General features: G+C 49.7%; 1 protein-coding gene across 1 annotated transcript; it reads left to right on the top strand.

Annotated features, from left to right (window-relative positions):
* Nucleotides 1–6,186: 6,186 nt before the first annotated feature.
* On the top strand, nt 6,187–14,098 carry SHOX (short stature homeobox). Its single transcript, NM_001397245.1, has 5 exons — nt 6,187–6,571; nt 8,886–9,094; nt 13,022–13,079; nt 13,160–13,248; nt 13,848–14,098. Exons 1-5 carry the CDS (start codon nt 6,301–6,303, stop codon nt 14,091–14,093), a joined length of 873 nt encoding a protein of 290 aa, NP_001384174.1. The 5' UTR covers nt 6,187–6,300; the 3' UTR covers nt 14,094–14,098.
* Nucleotides 14,099–22,635: the final 8,537 nt, after the last annotated feature.

Here is a 22,635-nt window from a genome sequence, read left to right as displayed (position 1 = left end):
CCGCTGCTGGATAACCTGGTTGCAGTGCTCATTCTCTTCTACCTAGAGCTACTGTTCTCAGGCTTCCCACCTCCCCAACTCTCACCTACAGTAATCCCTATCATAAGCACCTCTGCGCAGCCCTGCCTGCAACGCGGAGCCCTGCCTGCCGCCGCTGCGAGAATGTCTCCATTGTGGCCCTGCGCAGGCACTGTATATAATCTTTCTCTGCCAATATATGTCTTCATGAGCTGCTCCCCTCCCCCTGCCGAAAATAAAACGGCTATTCTTTTCTGTTTTAAGTAGATTTCGTGCAATAAAAAACGTTTTATTGCTTCCAGTAATTGGTATTTAATTTGCAGGCCTTTACAACTTGCAAAGAACAGACTGCTTGAGCCGGAGCACTGGTATGTGTGTGCACTTTGTGGATTTTATTCCACTGGCACTCGCTTAGTTGACCGGTGTAAAATGATACAATTATGGTTTTGCAATCAGAAAGGTTGCAGATAAAGACCCAGAGAGACGTTACGGGGTCCTGGGTCCAATTTGAAGCAGCAGGCAGGGCCATATAATTTTAGGGGGCGCTGCCAGCCTCAGACATCAAAACTTGACTCCTGTTAAGTGTTTTCTATTTTACTGTCAGAATATCAAAGGCTGCTATTTAAACCCTGGCTCTCTTAAAGTTGATTTTCTTTCTCTCTCCTCACCCCCACCCTCCCTCCCCCCCCCCATCGTTTTTTTTTTTTTCTTTCTTTTTTAACTGCCCCGATAAACACGAGCCGAGGCGACCTGTGAATCATTCATTGAGCAGAGGCACTGCAGCTCTTTAGGGCTTAAGCACCCGAAGGGCTCGTATCCCATCCCCTCGGACGGGGAGGCAATGAGGCAGTCCCGGCCTTCGGGGTGTCCGTCTACTCGCCCACCCGCAGCCCGAGGGCGCGGGGCCGAGAGACGGCCGTACATCTGCCCCCCCAGCGCACCGCTGCCCCCCGCCCGCCCCGCGGGCACCTCAGGGCGAGAACCACCGCGGGAGGACCGACCGCGGAGCCCCGCGCCGCTCCCCCGCCGAGTGCCGCCCGCCCGCGGGGCCGGAACGCTCCGGCGGCCGTCGTGGGCTGCGTCCTCCGCGCGAAGCGTGGCGTGGAAGAGGAGGCAAACCCACGGGCTTCTGCCCGTAACGACCCCGCAAATGAATTATTCCTCCCCCCGAGGATCGAGCAGTTTCTGATTTAAGTTTGCTCGAGCGTTTCGAGAAATTTCGTTCTGGGGGAGAAGAGACAGCCGTGCCCCCGACAGAATAAATAAATAAACACCGAAAGGGTCTTCTGTAGGAAGGGAGGTAATGTGCTCAATTATTTTCTGAAAAAAGATCATAACATCTGGAAATTGATATCAAATGGTGTACAGCCCCCGAGAGACGATAAACTTCCACTGGATAATATTTCCACTAGAAATCTTAATAATCCCATAAATCTTCCCCGCGAATTGGGAAAATGTAACAGTTCATTGAAATGCTCATTGGGAAATAATTGAAAAAATGTAATAGTTCGCTGAAATATTCGAGGGGTTTTTTCTGCCTTTGGTGCTGTTGCTAACTCCGTGCATGTGTGTAAATATCCCTACTTCGTTTTAAAGCCGTACGCAGAATATTCCCTGGAGCGCTGCATACCGTAAAAGCAAAATATGCCCTTTTGACTTATTAATCATTATTACAGAGCTCAGCGCTGCAGCGTCCCTCGCACAGTGCTGGGGGAGGCGAACGGCCCTCTGCGCGCATTTTGCGTCCCTACGATCGGCGCAAACTTTGCGGCTCGGAACTTTTCCACTCTCTCTCTCTTTTTTTTTTTTATCCCCCACCTCCGGCAATTGTTATTGCTGTTATTATTGTTGTTGTTGCTGTTGTTTTCCTGACAGACTCTTCCAATTCCTCTCGAGTTATCCCGAGCTACCGAAATCGGCGTGTGTGTTTTCGCGCTGAGTTGATGTACCCCTTTTGGTTACATTTCTACGAGTCGGACTAACGAGAACGGAGCCCTCCGCGTTTCTGCCGCTCTCCATTCGCTCCTGCAGCCCCCCCCGGCCGTAGCGCTCCGTACGGACCCACCGGTCGGGCCCCGACGGCAGCGCACTGCGGGCAGCCCCGGCCGCAGCCCCTCCGCCGTTCTCTCTCCGTCCGAGGTCGTTTCTCTCTCTCTCCTTTGCAAACGTTTTCCTAAAAATAAAACTTCCACAGAAATGTTTTAAGACGAGGTTCGCGAGGAAACGGTTTAATTTTCACCATATGTCGCCACAGATTAAAGAAAAAAAAAAAAAATCTTTCCGCTGAAGCTACCAAAACCAAAAAAAAAGACTTAATCTAAGAATGCGTTCTCCTTAATCCGTCCTCCCCCCAACACCCTGTGGGCCATTTTACGGGCTCCAAATAAATCTTTCAGGTGGCAGCGAGGCGAAGAAGCGGCGCAGTGATGACGGAGGAGCAGCCCCTGCCCCGCGTTAATGCCACCGACGGGTGGGTCCGCGGCAGCCGCCCACCGCCGGGACGGAGGGACCCATCTGAATGAAAATCTATTAGCCCTCCTCTCAGAGACGGGAGCCGCGGAAATCGATAAAGAGCAGAGAAAGGGAACAAGGCGCAGGTTCCTAAATTAAAAAAAAAAAAAAAAAAAAAAGAAAGAAAAAAAAAGAAAAAAAAAAGGAAAAAAAAAAAAAAGGGAAAAGAATCCCATCTATGAAATGTGCGAGGACGGCTGTAAAATCCTGACCCCCTCGATCGATACTGATAAATATTTAATGCTTTCTTTCTTTCTTTCTTTCTTTCTTTCTTTTTTTTTTTTTTTTCCTAAACACAAATTGAAACCCATTAACGCCGCATCCATTCTTATTATTAAAACAAATTGTCCTCGCAATGATGCGCCCTGGAAATGGAGCCCGATTGAAAGGGCAGCCTCGGAAAGATGTTTACTCGCTTTCATGTAAACCAATAAAAACCTGCGGGAGTCCGTAGAGCGGGCGGGAGGGTTTGATGTGCGATGTCCATGATTACAGCCCCGGAATTAATCACGGGAGGGAGGAGGGGGGCAGAGGGCTGCGGTGGAGGAGAGGGCTGCGCTCTGTGTTCCGAGCGGCGCTCCCCGCGCAGCGCTCCTTACCGCGCGGATCCGAGCTGGGGTTTCGCTGTTGGCTTATTTGCCCCATTCCGACCGAAATCAGCTGAATGGGGGGTGGGGGGGCGGTGGGGGGGGGGAGAGGGGGGAGGGAGGGAGGGGAGGGAGGGAATCGACTCCGCTCTACGTCACGCCGTGAGTCAATGTACAAACGTAAATTCCTCTTAGAAATATGAAATCCAACGCTTTGCTTTGGAAATGCTTAAAGCCGAGGCAACGCTGACGCTCATTCAAAATGATTCCCCTCGTTTCGCTCGGAGAAATCCCCTCACGGTCAATGGGTCCCTTTGCAGGGGGGACAAAACCCACCGATTTAGGGATATTAGGAGAAATAAGCGCTCTTCTGTGGCACGGGGTGCGGGGCCGCTCCCCGCCGGGCGATGAGCGCACAGTGCCGCTTTATGCTGCCCCGAGAGCTGCCGGCGCCGGGTTGAGAGCACGCGGGGCGGTCATCGGGGTGCGGGCTGCTTTCGGGGACGGGGCGGCGGGGGAAGGGGGGGCGCTTTGCGGGGTGTTCAGTCCCGCGGAGCCGGAGGAAGGAGGATGGGGAAAGGGGGAAGAAAGTGGGGTGGAAGTTGGGAAGGGAAGGGATCAACGCCGAGCTCCGGGGAGGGGTTGGAGGGGGGTGGAGTTGGGGGGGGGTTGGTGGCGCGGAGCTCCTTGAGGCCGTGCTGAGAAGGATGAGGTCCGGGTGCTCTATAGGGTGCCGGGATGTCTCCCCCGCGGGGGCGAAGTAGTTTTGCGACAGTGTCCCAGGAGCTCCGTGCCTGTAGGGAACGGGTTTTGGACGGGAGCTCCCTCCCTCCCTCTGCCTCCTCGCTCCCTCCTCCCCCTCCCCACCTCTCCTCCCCAGTCCTTTATCAGAGAGGCACCGAGCGCCATTCCCCCCCGCATCCGCAGCCAAAGTTTGTGACGGTCTCCAAAGTACCCTCACCTTCGTCCGCGCTCCTCTTCGTGCCCTCGCTGCCCGTACGTTGCGGGGGGGGGGCGCTCCCCACCTGCGACGGGACGGGCCCGGCAACCCCCGCGCCCCTGCGTTGGCCGTCGGCCGGGTCCCCAGGGGGGAGGAGCTGCGATCCGTACCTCTTCTTTTCATTCTTATTTATTTATTTTTCCCACTTTTTCCCCTCCTTTCCTTTTCCGATGCTTTGTTTCGCTTTTTGCATTGGGAGTGACCCTGAGGCGGGTGTCCTCACGCCCGTGCTCCCCAAAAGGCCGCCTCCTCGCAGCCGTCGGTGCCGTCGGGCCGCTCATTTTCCGCGCTGTTGGAGCCGGGGGAGGGTGACGGCTGTCCCGGGGGGCAGCGAGAAACGGGAGCGCCACGGGGCTTCCCTCCCTCTGGCAGCTGTTTTTGGGGAGAAGGGTTGGTTTGTCCTGGTCCTCGAGGACGGGGGCCCCAGGGGTAGCGGAGGGGAGCGAGGCTGGGAGTGGGGAGAACGGTCCGGGAAAGGCAAACTGGCAGCCTAAATGCATTGAACATCGCTGCGCATAAGCATAAACTCCGACGCAGGCACATGGCTGAGTGTGGCTCCGGAGTCTGCTTTTTTTCTTTTTCTGTTTTTTTTTCTTTCTTTCTTTCTTTTTTTTTTTTTTTTTTTTTTTCCTTTAAGACATTGCTCCCACGTCTCCCATTTGCCCGTATTATTCATGCGGGGCCGTGCGACGCGTACGGAGCGTTCGGGCTGACAGCTCCGCGTGTCACTGTGCGCGGCGTCCGCGGCCCCTCCGCCAACTCCGGGGGAAGGACGCGGCCGAGACACGAAGGCGCAACAACTCGCGCTGCCGACACCCAGCGATCCATCCCTGTCCCCTCCATCATCATTTCCAATTCGCGCAGGGGGAAATTGATTTTTTAAAGCCCTTTATTAATTGCTTCCTCGATTATTTCCCCCCTCCTCCCGCGGAGGTGTTAACTCTGCTGCCGCGGGTTCCTTTGGATTCATTACGCGTATCAGCGGGGCTTTAACGCTGCGCTCATTCCCAGCGCTCATTCCCAGCGCTCTCCCCGAAGAGGGACCGCGGCTCCGCGCTCGGGACCGGGACCTCCGCGCCGGGCAGCGCGGGGCGGCGGCGGCGTGGGGCTGCCCCGGGGCCGGGGGACGTCGGCACCGAACGGAGCTAGGGCGGAATACCGAAAGCGAGCCGGTTCCGTGCTTAAAGCCGGCGGGGTGGGTGCCGTTAAGAAATAAATAAATAATGAAAATGGGGGGGAGGTGGGGGGGAAAAAAAGAAAGAGAAAGGGGGGGGGGGAGGGGGGGAGGAAGAAAAAGGAATAAAAAAAAAAAAAAGAAAGGAGAGAGGCAAACGATGTCGCGCTCCGTTTGCCCGTGTACGAACTCCCGTGCTAACACACCGCCCCGCACGCACGCAGCAGGACAGCTCCGCAGCCACACACACGCGCGTTCCCCGCAGCGGCACCTCCGCTCATCGCGCTGCCATTGACACCACACGACGGACCGCGCCGTGTCCGCTCTCCCCCCCCCCTCCACCCCCCCCCGCCCCCGGTCCCGCTCCCCCCGACCCCACGTACCCCAGCGCACGGCAGCGTTGTGCCCGGCCGGTTGCGGTGTTGACCATTGAATCACGCCGAATCCGGCTGCGCTGCCAACGATCGCGACAAAAGCACCTCGGCAGCTTTTTTATTCGTTACCTTTTTTTTTTTTAATTGAACAATGTTTTTCTGTTCCTCTCGCTCCCGTGGCCGCGGGAGCGCAGCCGCCGCCGGGCTCGGTCCGGTTCCGCTCGGCGACGGGCGATCGCCTTCCCCTTCCCGCAGACGGATGGGGGGTTTGGGGTTTCTGTCCGTCCCCCCCTCCCTCCCTCTCCTCTCTCCCTCTTTTTCCCTTTCGCCTCCCTAAATCAAGGTGCGGAGATGCCAAGCGGTGATGAAACGAGAAGAAAGCCAATTGCTGGCCTGAGGTGGGGGAGATCGCTGCTGGGAGTCCGCCCGCGACCACGGAGCGGGCGGTAATTGCTGCAGACGGGGAGCGGGGGGCTGGGCGGAGGTGGCCATGTATAAATAGTGTGATCTCAAATTGAAAGGCATAAATAACAGCGGGAGTGAGCTCACCCCGCACAGCCCATCTTCCGCCGCACGCTGCGTGCGGGGAGCGCGGCCGAGGCCGGGGGATCCGTGTGGATAGCAGCGCGGGCAGCCATGGAAGAACTCACGGCTTTTGTATCCAAATCTTTCGACCAGAAAAGCAAAGAGAGCGGCGGCGGCGGCGGCGGCGGCAACAAGGAGACCATCACGTACCGGGAAGTTTTGGAGAGTGGGTTGGCTCGCTCCAGGGAGCTTGGGAACTCCGATTCGGCGCTGCCGGACATGACCGAGGGCAGCAATCATTGCCCCGTGCACCTTTTCAAGGACCACGTAGAAAGCGACAAGGACAAGCTGAAGGAGTTCGCGGCGGGCAGGACGGCGGAAGGTAAGAGCGGGGCCCCCCTCCCGGCCCCGGCTCTCGGAGCCCCGCTTAGCTGGGCCCGACCCCCTCTCCCCGAGCACCGCAGCGTACGTCCGCGCACCGCGCACGGCGCCGTGCGGAAAGAGCCGCAACTTCGGGCCTCCCCCGGCCCCTCTCACGGGGCATTTCGCCCATCGGCGCGGTTCGGTGCGGGAAAAGCGCGCCCGCGGGGTTCAGTGCTTCCGGGCCGTCGGTGAGCGGCGGTGCGGGGAGAACCCCGCATCTCGAGTGCCCCCCGCTCGTCACCTGGGCCGGGCCGGGCCGGGCCGGGGGGACGCGGCGGCCCCGCTCCTCGGGGACGAATTGACATTAAAGGCGGTTTCCGAGCTGAAATCAAGGCCCCGCTAGCAGGGAAAGGAGAGAATTAAAAAGGGAGTTGGGGGGGCGGGGGGGGGGGAAATAGAATAGAAAGTTGAGAAAGTGTCTCCGGGTGGTGGGACAGGTGGGCCCGCCCGGGAGCTGCCGGCGGAGGGGCAATAAAAGCGGTTAATAGGTGGGGAACAGCGAGAGGCCTCTCGGCCGCTTCCTTCTGTTTGATCTCGTTTAGTAGAACACGGGGTGAAAGGCGGTTTAATTTGCAGGCCCGGCGTTGGTTTCGTACCCTTCCCTTTCCCACCTTGGAAGCGATGGGCTCAGCCTCACGTCCCCCCATCCCGGCCTCAGTCTTCCCCGCAAGGCACTGCCGGGATCGGGCGCGGGGCTGAGCGGCACAGGGAGCGCTCAGCGGAATTACCGAGCGGGAAAGGGCTGATAAACGAGACCGGGATACGACAGGGGAAAAAAAAATCTTAATAAACGAACAAATAAGTAAATAAGTAAATAAATAAAAAGGAGAGGAAGAAATAAAAGGAAAAAAAAAGGAGAAAAAAAATAAAAAGGAAAGGGGGAAAAGTAAAAGAAAGAAAGGAAAGAAAACGAGTGCAAAAATCAACCTCCCTGCTACTGCCCCTTTTCCTCTTGCATCGAAATCCTGGCTGTGTGTTTAGCTAATCTCATCTATGGCGAGGGGCTGGGGGTGGGGATGGAAGGGAGGAGTTGGAGCGCGCGGAGGTGCCTCTGACAGCTTAAATTCACGCCAGGTTGCAGTCGGATTTCAACCGATTCCTGCGTGTGATTTCAGCCTTGTTAATATTTTATACCCAGTGCGGATGTGCTGTAGACCCGCATCTCCGAAAGGAGACACAGCTCTCGGGAGCGGCCCGTTCTCGCTGTCGGCATTTGCTGGGTCCGCAGCCCGGCTCCTTACGGGGGTTCAAATACACCATATGCAGCCGACACCTCCGGGCCGGACCCTTCCCCAAGTTGTGCGGGGAGCCCGAGGGGTTCGCGGAGGGGCAGAAGTGAAGGCGGAGCGCTCAGCCCGTTGCCCGCTCTGCTTCAGCACAGGCACAGCTCGGGACGGTCTGTGAAGGTCAATGAAGTGACACCGTGCAGTCGGTCGTCCGAATTTCGCTGTGCTCTAATCGTATGGGCTTGTAGATATGGACATATGTATGTATGTGAGTGTATATGTACGCGTGTACGTGTATTTATCCGTGGCTATGTACCAAACGTACGCACTTGGCGAGGAAAAACGGCCCCGACCTGGAAGAAACCCCGGGCCGGGGGTCCTGGGCACTGCTTCTCAATCCTACCCCCTCTCCTCCCCCCCAGCACCGCTTGCCTTCCCGTTAGTCCCGTTTATAAGGGCTTTAGGCCTCCCGGCACTGAGGAGAATAAGGGCGAAAGAGGGAAATAAAGCCTCTGTGTGGATAAGGAGGGACTGTTTGGAGAATTTGGGGATACTTCCAGCCCTGAGCCCTCTGCTCACGCCGTGCCGGGTGGGGGGAGAGGGGGGGGAAGGAGGCGGTGAGGGGGAGACGGTCCCGGTGTCAGCCCACGGAAAGTTTCGTTACGAGGCGAACATTTCCACTTTGGCTTCACCGTGACAGCGGCGGAGAGCTGCTTACACAGCCCGGTCGACTTCGGGAGAAAAGAGGGAAGCAGAAACCCCGTTTCACCGCCGCGAGGTAGCAGGGCCGCAAGAAAGCAGAGGGAAATTAAATATATATGTACAGAAGCGAATATCTCGGTTTTCTGCCGGGAATCGGCCGAGTTCGGCCCGCCAGCGGCCCCCGGCCCGGCCCCGACGGCGCGGCCCGGCCCGGCCCAGCGCTGCTCGGCAGCCGGCGCACGGCGGGGCCCCCGCAGGTGGGGCCGAGTGCAGGGATAGGGGAGGGATGGAGGGGGGAGAGCGGAGCGGTGCCGAGGGGCTCAGCGTTGTTATCTCCTCCCGCAGGGATCTACGAGTGCAAGGAGAAGCGGGAGGACGTGAAGTCGGAGGACGAGGACGGCCAGACCAAGCTGAAACAAAGGAGAAGCAGAACCAATTTCACACTAGAGCAGCTGAACGAGCTGGAAAGACTTTTTGATGAGACTCACTACCCGGATGCCTTCATGCGGGAGGAACTAAGCCAGAGGCTGGGACTGTCTGAAGCTAGGGTGCAGGTAAGAGAAAGGCTCTATGTCTGGAAGCGTCACTGCTCGCTGCCGGCGTATCCCAGCGCGGTGCCTCCTCCGTCCCGAGCGGGAGGCGGAGGAGACGAGTGCGGTACCGTCCTGACACCCTGCCCTGTCCGAGGGCAGCTACTCTGTCCTTGCGTTGCCTAGGAACGCGATTTAATGATTTTTTTTTAATTATTATTATTATTATTGACTGGGGGAGTGGTGGTGACGATGTGTCTGTAACTGTGCGACCGGCTTTATTATTATTATTGAATTTATCATCCTACTTTCCCTTGCAAACGCGTCATTAACTCTCTCTTAATCCTCATTTCTTCCCCCGCTTGCTTTCATGGGGCTGTTAGGATAAGGGGAAAAAAAAAAAAGCCCCGACCACAATCGCCGTCCGCGGGGCCGGGTGCTCGGGGACGGGATTAGCGGGGCGGGGGAAGGTGCCCCTCCGCCTCACGCAGCGTATGAATGCATGGCACCCATCTGCCGAGCCCCCCCCTCCCCCCCGGACGCAGCTAAACACCAATTAGCCCCCTAAGCTCTGCCAACAGGTCCGGGTGCTGCGCCTTCTGGGGCCGTCGGGGCCGCCCGCCTCGGGGGCTCTGTCCTCAGCGGCGATTGTTTTCAGCTCGGTTCGCGGTTGGGTACGAGGGAAATATACCCCCTCCCCAAAGCTGAAGGCAAGGAGGGAGCTCATCTCCACAACGGAGGTCTCGTAATCAAACCCAGCACCCCAGGAAATAATTAATGGCACCAACCCGTGGCTCTGTGAGGGACACCGCCTCGCTAAGCGAGAACTCGGTGCTCAGAAACCCGACCTCAAACCCAGAAAGTTCCCACCCGGCCCCTCCGAGCGAAAGAACCACCCCGGGAGCAGCGGATGCGCGTTTATAAGGACAGCGCTCGGGGTCCCAGTGGTGCCGTAGGCGCCCGTCGCTGCCTGAGCCCTGCGGGGAGCGGATCGCTGCTTCCCCCGTCCCTACGGCCCCGCTGGGAGCCCGTGGGCAGGGGCCGCTCCTCCCGCACCCCCGTCTGTGTGACAAGCGGTCGCCTCGCTTTAACAACCTCCTCTTGGAGGCATGTCCCGAATTCAGTAGCGGAGCCGGGAGGTTTGCGTTCACGCTTTGGCTTTTGGAGGCTCTTCGCTCCCCCCTCTCACCCACCCCCCTCTCCCCCCGGCTCCAAGCCCGTGTTTCCCCCGGTGTGAGCGGCTGCTGAGCGTGCGGGGGATCGCGGGGTGCGGAGCGCTGCCGGCCCGGCGCCCTCCCGGAAGATTGATCTCAGCGCACCATATACATTAATGAAAAGATTAAACTTTTGCTGAAGGGGACATCAAACTCTTATGTCATCTTCCCAGATCTTCTTACATGGGCTCTGTAATATCTTTCCGAGGCCTTGATGTACTGTTTCTATAAAAATAAATTACTTGTAATTGAATTCTGCACTCTTTCTTTCAAGTACTTTATTACTGAGCAGCACCTTAACAGGATGTGCAGAGTTGCAGGGAAATTGGTGCTTCGAGTGCTCGCAGAGCTTTCAAACAGCAGCAAAAGGAAGAAAAAGAGAGAGAGAGAGAGGGAGGGAAAAAAAGAAGGCAATGCTGGTTCAGGTTATGAGAAAGACAATATATATGTATATATATTTATTAAAAGGATGTTCTCGTGAATGAACGTAGCGCTAGAAAGGCAAGAAATATCAAGAGGGAAAAGGGGAGAGATGGATAATTAATTAAGAAATAAACAGAGCGTGGTACCCACCAGGAGATGGAAGTGGTAAAAAGGCAGAAAGGGGGGGGGGGGGGGGGAGGGAAAGATTTTTTTGTATTATTTTCCGAACAGTTCTCTAATTCCTCTCCGAAGCGCCTGTCCCTCGCTGTTAAAGGATATAGTTTCAATTTAGTGTGGAAATTTGCTGTAAATAAATTGGAGCTCCTATGGTAGCTAGTCCTTATTAACCTTTTATTTTTAGTGTTGTACTGGAAACTCATATCAGCCAGCTGTCAGGGTTATAATTGAAAGTTATGAGACCGTAGTGAGGAGCAGGCAGTAATTCAATTACAACAAATATCTTTGGGTTTATGGTGCAGGGCTAAATTAAATGTCATTATTCACTGTCTCTAATGGAAATCAAAAGGAAATCAGATTAGAGCATTTGTGAAAGAAATCACTGAGTGATCCTTAATGAAGAAATAACTGTCTAAAACAGTGTACTGCGCTTTACTTAGCATATTCATGACTAATTGGAATTGATCGCGAATCACACCGAGCCTGATTTATTATCGCTTAACGCGGCGGCTAATTCATCACTTTTATACCTCATAACCTTATTTTTTCATAGCTAAAGGGAAAGGGCACTTCGTTTCCCAGATTTAAATACAATTTCTGGTTGAAAGATGTTCCGATTTGCAGAAGAAGTTGTTTAAACGCTGCTTAAATTCCTCCTGACAATTTATACTTCTTTGGCGAGGCAGCGAGAGCGGGGTGGGGGGAAGGAGGGGCGGAGGGGGAAGAGGGGGGGGGGGGAACACACGCAAGGAGATTTCCTGCATGGATTTACAACTGTAAAAAAAAAAAAAAAAAAAAGAAGAAAAAAAAAAGAAGCATTATTGTCGCGACCGTGCGGCGATGCTTTGCGTTCTTGTATGTAAACCTCGGTTAAAAATGGAGCAGCGCTGCGCGTCGCTGAGATTTGCGCGTCTGCGGGGCGAGCGCAGCTCCGTCCCCTGCGCGGAGCCGGGAGCGCTGCGCCGCGGCTGTACCGGGAATGGGAATGAGAACGGAAAAGGGAATGGGAACGGGAGAGGGCAGAGCCCCTCCGCGCCTCTCTTGGTAGGAGAAACGGTGCTGGAAAGGAGAGAGGGCCAATTCCTGCTTAAGAAAATCACTGAGGTACCCGAGGTAATTAATGCCTTTGGAAGCCTTTCTTTGCACTAATTACTCCGTTGTAAATGACCATCATTAAGGCAATTGAAGAAAGCTTGGAGGCAAAATTTGATGTAGGAAGTGCAGTTAGTATTAATTAACCGTATGATCTCTTGGCAAGTGCGAGAACATCAAAGGTTGGAGGTGTTTACTTAGCGACAAGGTTTTATCAGCGGTGAAAGTCAATGTTTGTCCACAATCGGCAGATTTTGTGTGAGGATGGGGCTCTGCGGTGCTTTCTGCTCTGCGCCTCTCCCGGTGCCAATGGGGAGAGCCGCCACCCCGAACCCCTCAGAGGGGCACGGCGATGGGCGAAGGGACGGGCGCCAGGAGTGCCCTCGAAAGGAGGTTGGTTGGAGGCAGGGAAGACTGCTTGCTTACGGGCGTCTCTCGGTCAGGGCACAGCACTGCTGCGTACCCTGTGTGGGAGACGTCGCCGCGTCTGCTCAGAAGTCCATAGAAGCGCGTCTTGTTTCCTCCCCACGTTTGGGAGTGACTCGGCCCTTTGTTCACGCTCTGTATCTCGTTTGTCCTCGGAGGTCCCCAGCCTTCCCAGCCCGGGGAGGGGGGGGAACGGTCGGTCCCGTCGCTCGAGTGGGTTTTGGCTGCTCCGGACTGCTGAGGTGTGATGGGGAAGGCAGCCGGGCCGCGGGGGGTCACGGCGAGCGTGTGCCAGCGCGGGGCCCCGCTGCAGCCGGGTGGCACGGGGACAGTAACGGGGCACTCGCTGCAAGCGGCGGCTCCCGGCCCCCCACGCTGGGAGAAGGTTTCCAGGCTCAGCTCCTCCCGGGAGACCCCCCCAAAATAGCGAGGTACCCCCCGGGCCCTCCACAGCGCGCCGAGAGTCTCGGGGCCGGGCTCCGTCCCCGGGGACGGAGTTGAGCGGAGCTACTCTGAGCCTCTCCCTCCGGCCTCAGCCCCGCAGTTAATCCGCTTTCTTAGCAGCTGCTTCGTCTACTCCCATTTTTGTTTTGTTTTTGCTTGCGTTTTCTTTTCGCAGGTCTGGTTCCAGAACAGGAGAGCCAAGTGCCGAAAGCAGGAGAACCAGATGCACAAAGGTGGGCAGGGGCCAGCCGGGGGGACGCTGGGGGGCGTGCAGGGTCCCTTCGCTGCTCACCGGCCCCGTCTGTGCCCGCAGGTGTGATCTTGGGCACCGCCAGCCACTTAGACGCCTGCAGAGTGGCCCCGTACGTCAATATGGGAGCCCTGAGGATGCCTTTCCAACAGGTAGCAGCCCCGCTCTCACTGCCTCTCCCCCGACCCCTCGCCGCGCTCCCAAGCCCCGTGTATGGGGGGAGGGCACTCATAACACACGCAGCTCAGCGCACAACCTCTCCCAATAACCCCCCCAGGAGCCGAGCGCTTCCCCTATTTCGCTCAATGGATGGCGAATCGATTCCTCGGGCCCGGAGGGACCCACGGCCACCTCCTGCTTCTCGCAGGCACGTGGAGGCTGACAGATTAATTGTATTGATTTTGAAAAGCCATATTTGGAGCCATATAATTAAATACATAAATAAACTACTTCTCACCCCCCGCCCCCCACGCACACTCCTACACCCCTCCGCGGAGCTGAAATCTCTCGTGCCAACGCCGCGTGTTCGCGCACGTCGGAAGGGCCCCGAGGCGATCACCGTCCTGCCGTGCGTGGGGCGCGACGTACGAAGGGGCGTCCCTGAGAAAAGAGAGAGAGAGAAGGTCCAACTCGGCTTTCGGCCCTGGGGTTAACCTGGGGAGGGGATGTGTGTGTGGGGGGGAGGTGGTTGGGGACACACACACACACACACACAGACGCGGTGCTGACGCGGTGTCTCCGTGCCGCCCAGGTCCAGGCTCAGCTGCAGCTGGAGGGAGTGGCCCACGCACACCCGCACCTGCACCCGCACCTGGCGGCCCACGCGCCCTACCTGATGTTCCCACCTCCGCCCTTCGGGCTGCCCATCGCCTCCCTGGCGGAGTCCGCCTCCGCCGCCGCCGTGGTGGCCGCAGCCGCCAAGAGCAACAGCAAGAACTCCAGCATCGCCGACCTGCGGCTGAAGGCCCGCAAGCACGCCGAGGCCCTGGGGCTCTGACACGCTCCGGCCGCTCGGCCTCACGCCGCTCCTTCCGGCTGCACCGCGGTCCGGAGCTCCGCGCCGCAGCCCCGCTCCCGTCAGCAGCGCCTCGGCCGCGGGGAGAGCTGCGCTGCGGGCCGCCCTGCCGCCCGCTCTCCGGTTTTCCGGTTTTCTTTTCTTTTTTCTTTTTTTTTTTCTTTTTTTTTTTCCTTCCTTTCCTTCGTTTTTATTTTCGATGTCTTTCCCCCCTTCCCTTCCCTTCCCCACCCCACTCTCCAGCTCTTCCCGGCAGCCCCGTCCCGCCGCTTTCCCACAGAGGACTTTCGCGGCCCCGCGTCCCGCTCCGGCCACGCACCGCCCCCGGCACCCCACGCAACCCAGAGACTCCGCGGAGGAGAAAGTAGGTGGGAGGAGAGGCAGACAGACAGACAGACAGACAGAGGGGGACAGAGGAAAATGGGAGAGAAAACCGTCTCTGAGTCACGCTAAGCCGTGAACGTGGGGGACGCTTCGGATTTGTTGAGCCTGGCAAAAATCGATCGCTCCGTCAGCATCCCGTCACCTGCTGCTGTCCCGTCAGTTTTGCTACCTTGTGCATGTGTCTAACTAAACACGTTTGGAAGATCAGAAGTATATTAGAATGAAACGAAACAAATAATAATAATAGTAAATAATAAATCCTTGGGGCTGGTCTCCATTAAAGATGACATTTCTTTGTTGCCAACAGTATTATTTCACTGCCATGAATCTCTTCCATCACTGAGGAGCTGCTGCTGCAGAACTGGTTTGAATTTAGATGTGGAATTTCGGATTTGAGGCAAGGCAGTTTCTTTTTTTTTTCTTTTTTTTTTTCCTTTATTTTTTTTCCTATTAAAAAAAAAAAGCAGCAATAAAAAAAAATGTGCGTCTCAAACGGCTATGTCCTTTGAAAGGAAAAAAACAAAAACAAAAACAAAACACAACAACAACAACAAAAAGCCAAACAAAAAAGCAGAGAGAGACTAGAATTTACCAATCCTTAATGATAACCTGGAAGATGGGAACAGTAGGAAACGCACCTGTTTTGCCAGAGTTACCTGAACTCAAAGGGATGTGTTGTGCCATAGAAACAGGTCATTGTTTCTAACTTTTCTTTTCTTTTTTTTTTTCTTTTTCTGAAGGTCTGGATCGTTTAATTGAAATGTTGCTGTTTTACAGGATGTAGAAAGAATGACTTACGTGATAAAGACGGACATACGGTTTTAAGGCATAATACTGATGCAGCATTAATTTTAGTGAAATGCAATTAAGTGCAGTAAAGTGCAATACTGTAAATATTATAGATTAAAAAAAAAATAGCCGTACTTATTCTGTTAATAACCGATTCTGCAAGAACCATAACTTAAGTCCTTTATGCTCAGACTGGTGCATTGCAGCTCCTTGCCAAAATGACGGTCTGAGTCTCCTATGAATGGATAAAGTTATATGTATCGCATTTGGGAAAAGGTAGATGCCATGATTTCTAGTCGAGTTAATGTGCCATATTTCTGGGAAGTAAGCTGAAAAGTCTGTATGATGTTTTTGCAATCATTCTTAAGTAAAGAAAGAAAGCAAACCCACAGAAGCGTTTTGTAGAGGTGGACAAGTTCAATATTTGGCCATTTAAAAAAATTTGCCTGTGATTTAGATACCAAACCTTAAGCTAAAGCTTAAACAAACTAACTAATATAAATCCAGAAATGATGGAGAGTACGAAAATCCTTTAAATTATGTTACCAAAGTGTTTGGGTTCACTGGTCTCCTTTCTCCCTTTCTTTCACATTTCTACTTGTTATGCTATTTGCATCTGGTCGGTTTATTACATCTTTTCTTTTTTTTTTTTTCCTTTTTTTTTTTTTTTGATGGGGAGGAGAGAGGAAGGTACAAATACTGGTCTTGTCTACATCTAACAAGATAGCTATTTGTTGCTTTTGTTATCAAGGCCTGCATTGATGAATGGTTATCCTCTCAACAGTACTGTTATTAAGCCTGCTTTTTAGATCTCGTTTAGTGACCCATTACTACTTTGGGCTTTTGCTGATATTTATCACATCCAAATATTACTGTGGGACGAAAAAACCCCATGCTGCAGATAAATTTTAGACACTTGTCTTTTTTCTTTCTCCTTCAAGTTTTGATATTTTCTAGCAAGCGAAATTTCTGAAGTGTCAAGTTTGTGCCATTTCCCTTCAATTTATTATGTGAGAAGTAGTCATACTTTGGATTAGCCGGAGCTGAGAAATGTTACCTGCCTTTTCTACCTCTGTGAAAGCCCAGTACCTTTTTGAAACAAGACCAGTATATTAAGATAGCGTTACTCGTTGCTGAGAAATATGGACAAAAATCTCAGGCAATTAATGTTTTCTTATTGAAAGAAAACATTTCCTAGAAAGAAAAACATTATTCATGATGATATATGAGTTTCTGGCTAAAAAGGGAAATATTCAGAATGGTTCCAGCATTTATAACATGCACACATTTAAAATAAAGCTTACTACAGAGATGCTTTAGGCTATAACAAGCAACTTGTTATACTGGATACCCACAGCCACCGAAGGAGAATTTGATGCAAAACGCTGAAGACCGAAAACTTTCTATTTGGTGAACGAGTTGTTATCACTACCTGTGATGTAATTATTTCCCTTTCAAGTCCTCTTTTGAGAGTCTATGTGTTTTTTTTCAGTCCTGTGCTGGACTTTCACAAAGGAGTGATTTTTCACCCCTAAGCAGTTTTACAGAATAAACTCATGTGAAGCGATAGGTTCGGGGTCTGAATTTTCTTGGACATTTTCTAAGTGAGGCTGTCCAAAGCTACCAATCTCACAATGGTACAGGATGCATGTGCTGTATGCATTCCTTACACACTGGCAGGAATGACTGTTCCACTTTTGCTATCTTTTACTATAAGTACCTACACAGCAGAAATTTGCGTGGTCTTTTCAGAAATTTTATTGCGTAGGTCCTTGTATTCAGAAAATGTTGGTACTGTGCATGCAGTTCCCTGCTAACAAAAAATAAGGGGGGTAATGGCTTGTCGTACATCTTAACAGAATGAAAAATTCCTGCTTTCTCTGAGTAGCTAAGACTTGTTAATGAATGTTTCAAGGACAGCCTTGGTTTCCATTGCAGATGGGAGAAAGGTGGCAAGAGTACCTCCTTGTTTGGAAGGAGGTACCGTAGATCCACTTGGGTTAAGAGGCAGGATGTTGTTGAGAAGCTACCAAGTGGTACTTCAGCACTTCGTGCCACTCTTGCATTGCATTTAACGTGAAACAAAGTGAAGAGGGTGCACTGTAGCCAAAACCCATTTCTGCTTTCCTTATTTCTGGAAGGGGTCAGTTGCATCAGTGGTGGTATAAAAACTTTGATGTGGATGACCTCTTCTTGTCATCCATATGTCACTGGAATGAATCAAGAAGTCCTACCTGGGCCACCATGTACAGGTCTGTACTTTTCATTAAATGTAAATCACTGTGGCTCCATTTACCATGTGGAGCTCCAGTGACCCATGCAAGATTAGAATCTGAAGTGTCTACTCCATCTATGTTAACACATGGTCTTCTCTTTGCGTTTCTTTAACTATTTTTCTTGAGGAGGTTGAAGAAAAGACTGCCAAGGTCCTGAGGTGCTTATTAAAAGTACTGTAACTGTATTAGATTCTCAGGCATGCCAAGTTTCATTTATGGTCTGTCATCATCCAGAGTGATCTTTGTGTTATCCTTCAGTGAGAAGCATAAGATTTCCGAGATCATCAAAACAGCAGGCACTGGGCAGAATTCTCGTGGAGACCTTCATTTAGTGTGTGTGGATTGCTAAAGAATCTTCCTCAAAAGTTCGGTCTGGTGTTTTGAGAAATAACTTGAATGGCTGCCAAATGAATGATGTTGTTTATAAACAAGTCTATAAAAAAGACTTTTTGCATTACATGGGCCTCTTTATGATGCCTCTGATCTTTTGGAACTATTGAATAGGCTGAAGTACTTCATCCATTTGTATCGAAATAGCAAGCTGACTCCATGGTTCATTTTTATTGACTTGAAAATGTGTGAAAAAATTTATACTGGATTTTTTTTTTTTTTTGCTTAGTAGGGTCATATAGATGTAGTGACATTTTGGTTAATATCATAATACTTAGCATTTATATAATGTTTATTTGCAAAGCACTGTATAAATGTTTATTATTTAATCCTCTCCCATTATGAAGTAGGTAAGAATTATTATCCCCATTGTTGTAGAAATTAAGGCATATAAATCAAGATCCAGGTTCCATCCCCCAATAGACAGCACTGCGTATTTTTGCTTTTGTAGCGTAGCAGCATCTGGATCATACTCTGACAAGAAACTTGTGGTGTTAGACACCTTTCAGATCAGTAACTAGCAGAGGCTCAGCTCCAAGAAATTTGAACTCCGTACCTGGCTTTGTCAGAAGTCTTAAAGGGAACATCAAACATGATTCAGAGTGGCAGCGTGCACTTGTGTGCTGTCTCCACAGAACATGAAGATGCTGCCTGAACCGCTGACCTTGTATGTCAATGGGATTTTTGTTTATGACTCAGTGGGGTCAAGTTGTGGCGGTGCTAAGGCTAGAACTGAAAATCTGAGTTCCCAATAGCATGCACAGGTTGCTAGAAAGCCCCACATTTCCAGCTTCTCCCACAATATATTTTTCACACAGACCAAGTGTGCTGATGTCAATTCTTTGCATGCTTTATCTGCTATGTCTTTTAATCTGATGTTTGCTATAAAATAATAATAAGACAGATTTTGGATTGACATAACACTGACACGTTGAGAATGTTGACTCAAATGAAATAGACATGTAGTTCTACAGAGATCCCGATCCTCAACGGAAACACAGGTTCCAATTTCTTTTTTTGTGCATGACAAAAAATATGCATGTTTTCTCTTCTTTTAAATGTGCTAGGCAAAACACATTATTTCTTTTCTTGCTTTTTTTTCCCTTTCTTTTTCTTCCTCTCTTCCTCTCTCCCCCTCTCCATATCTTCCTCTCTTCCTTTTTTTTTTTTTTTTTTCTTTTAAGGTAATTTTACTTTTTTGTACTCTCACTTTGGATATGGCAGGCTTTTTTTCCCCCTTCATTTTGTGGAAAATTTTCAAAGTATGGAAAAAGAAGATTACATGTCTTTCTGAGAAATATGTTTATTTTTGTAATATCTAATATTTAACAATCCAGGTGCATCCTTCAACTTACTAACGGTACTCTACATAAAGTGCACACAGATGATGTGGTTGGATACTTTTTTGTTGTTGTTCTTGTTTAAGAAGGTTTTTTGAAGTGTCCCTCTGCTCATCTGTAAACAGCCTACCAACCCCATTATGGCTTTTTTTTTTTTTTCCCCTCATGTGGCAGAATTCCTATGGTTAGCAAGTTTGAAAACAACCACGGTTATCATGGCAAGTGCTTCTCTTTCAGTCACTTGAAAACCTCTACTGGTTGTGGTATAATGCTGTAGACCTGGAGAGGGCCTGAGATTGGAAGTAATGAAAAGAAACGCAGTGTGCTGTAGAGTGTGATCTCTTCTTCTTAAGAGAAGAATAGAGCCTTCCACTTTTTGTAAGATTACATCTCTAAGTCACCATGAGTCCTATCAGTGTAACCCAGTGGCTATTACTGCATTGGTTATTTTTGTTCACTGGCCTTTCTACTTAGATCACCCATAGGCTTGGGTGTTTGAGGCATTCTTTGAAAAGGGTATGTCACCAGGTATCCCTCAAATTTTATTTGTCTGTTAGACTTGTTGCTAACAGTTGGTGCCTAATTTTAGTAAATTAGCCTAGAAACTTTCTGATTTCTGATAAACAATTGAAACTTGATGCAGTTCCTACTCTTTATGTCAAAAATTGATACTTAACTAAAATCAGTTGAGGAATGTAGAAAATATCAGATTTTGAAGCTGAAGATATTTATTGAAAGGCAATACTTTCATGAATCTAGGCTTATGGTATGTATTAATTACATTAAAGACAGGCAAATATCTCTGTTTCTTTGTATTAATGTATGTGGATGTTTTATTTATTGTTTTGTTTAAAAATTTCTAAATGTGTATTATTTTAATTATGTTGAGTGTAAATTTGACAATGCTTTGCCTTTATTTTTATATTTTTAAAACTTGTTGCTTTTGCAAAACTATGAGCAGCCAGTACTATTTGCAGTACCATTGTATTGTTTCGGTTACGTACGCATAGTGTGTCTGAGTTTACAGACATTTCAGGGATTGCTAAAGTGAAAAAAAATCTCCAAAACCAACTCGTCTTACAGATTTGTACCCCTCTGCTATTGTGGAAGAGAAAAAAAAAAATGAACAAACCCACAACTTTTTCTTTTATTTTTATTTCTTTTTAGGTTTTGGTTATGCCAGCATGCTCCTACATGAATTCACCAAACATGTTGAGTTCCAGTTTTAAAGTGTATTATGTTGAATCATATGATATGAATGTACATCTTGTAAAAGTGAGATATGAATAAACTTATAAATATTTGTAACCATGTGTTAAAGAATACCCAAAACAACTACTACCAAAGGGATTATAACTAAGGCATTTTCCTTGTTAAAACAAAGCTCTTCCTTCTGTATTTAACACTTTTTTTTTTTTTAATATCTCACTCATTTTTTCTCATTGCAAGAATGAATGCAATGCGTCTGACTCTGTAGTTGCTCTATTTACAGATCTCTCACTGGCTTCTGTGTTAGTTTTAGAAAGCAAGACGTAGCTTAGAGATGACTAATCAGAAGCTACTCTTGCACTCCATCTATGAGTACTTTTTTTTTTTAAGATTGCTGATTTTTTCTTAGCATCAAGAGAAATAAAGGACTCTGCATACTGGACCATTTTATGGGTTGTATTTGATGGTTCTGGTCTGTTGACTGTTCAAATCAAGAGGCGAGGCAGTAGTTCAGGCACTTATATGTCAAGCAATTAAGGAATTTTTCCACGCCTTTGCTTGTTGTTTCGCTAGATGTAGTTTCCTCCTATAGTTTTGCTGTTTCCAATGGCAAACCAGCGTTTTGATGTTGAAAGGGATTCCTGAATCCTCTTGTTTCCTATTGTTTCATTCACGCCAAAGCAAACTGGGTCAGTACAAATCTTTCTGTTCAGTTGCAGCCTGTGAACTAGGTTCTAAACTTCAAAACTAGTCACAAGAGTTAGCACTGACTTGCCTTGTTTGATATACACTGCATTTAAAGTTCATCAGTCTTGCATGCTGGGCAGCTCCATGTCACAGCCCTTCTCCCAGATCCTTCTGGCATGTCTTGACTGGAGCTGACTGTACAAACTGAAGCTGGAACATGTACCTAGCTTTTCTATCCTTGTATTTGCTGCAAGTATTTGCTTCTATTGGAGGATCTGACGTGGAACATAGCTGGAAAGCAATTGGTACAGTACTCCCACATCATGATTATTGTTTCTCTCTAAGCCAACACCACAAACTGACATCCTGTTTTTCCTGTCATTAGCTATGTAACAGACAGGCTATTATAAGAAAATTAATCCTTCCTTTCTCTCTTAAATATACATGGGCAGTAAGAGCTTGTCTGTAGTATGTACTGTAAGAGCAATCAGAAAAAAATATAAAGTGGTAACAGTGTGTGCTGAAAGATTAGCTTCACCAGAAGACTAATGGTAACCTACAAATAAATGTTTTAGCTTTCTTTTTCTTTTCTTTTCTTTTTTTTTTTTTTTGGTCTACTCCTAGTCAGTTCAGATGTTGGAAAAGAGAGAGCTTCTTCTTGCAAAAGCATGCTATCCAGTGGCTGCTTGTTCAAGTGCTTTCTGATTTCGTTGACAGTTTTGAGTGAGGTTTCCCGTCTTTTCTTTGGATGTGAGAATTTATTTTTAATTAAAAAACAACAACAAAAACTCACAACAAAACCAAACCAAACCAACATAAAAAAATCCCACATCTTTGACCCTCTTGCCATCAGCATTTTTGGCTATCGTACCTTGTTCTCTCTGTAGGATCAGAATTGATTTGGATAAGAATAAAAAAGTAAGAAAATAAAGGCCTTTGTCAGTGAAATTGTCAGTAAAATTTTCATTTCTTGAATAGCTTCAATTTTGGACTGTTGTTTTTTGAGCTGCAAACATCTGAAAAGAAAATAATGAGGAGATGCACAGGAAACAGAACTGAGCATCTGCTGGCACAAATACCTGTGAACTGTGGAAATTTTACCAGTATGTGTGGTTCAGTCCTATACTGCTTGCATATCCAAAAGTCCAGTTTAAGAGAGACCTATATACTCAAGTCTGTAGATGAAGCCACAGAAAGATAGATCTAAATTCATAGACCACATATAAATGACTAATGATTGCACTACAAAACAGAAGGAAATTTATTTATTTTCATTTCCCCAAATGCTCAGACTTTGTTAACAATGTGATTAAGAGTAGTGATCCTAGTCTTGCCTTTAATTGCTGGTTCATAATTGCTACTAAGAGGTTCAAAAAAGGATCTTAATGCTTCACTCTGAAATTAGATTTCAGAGGAATTTAAATGCTTATCCAAAAAATTAATACAGGA

This window comes from Gallus gallus, chromosome 1 (assembly GCF_016699485.2).
Source record: "Gallus gallus isolate bGalGal1 chromosome 1, bGalGal1.mat.broiler.GRCg7b, whole genome shotgun sequence".
Lineage (NCBI taxonomy): Eukaryota > Metazoa > Chordata > Aves > Galliformes > Phasianidae > Gallus > Gallus gallus.
Note: the sequence above shows the minus strand (reverse complement) of the source record. Positions and strands in the feature narration are given on the sequence as shown.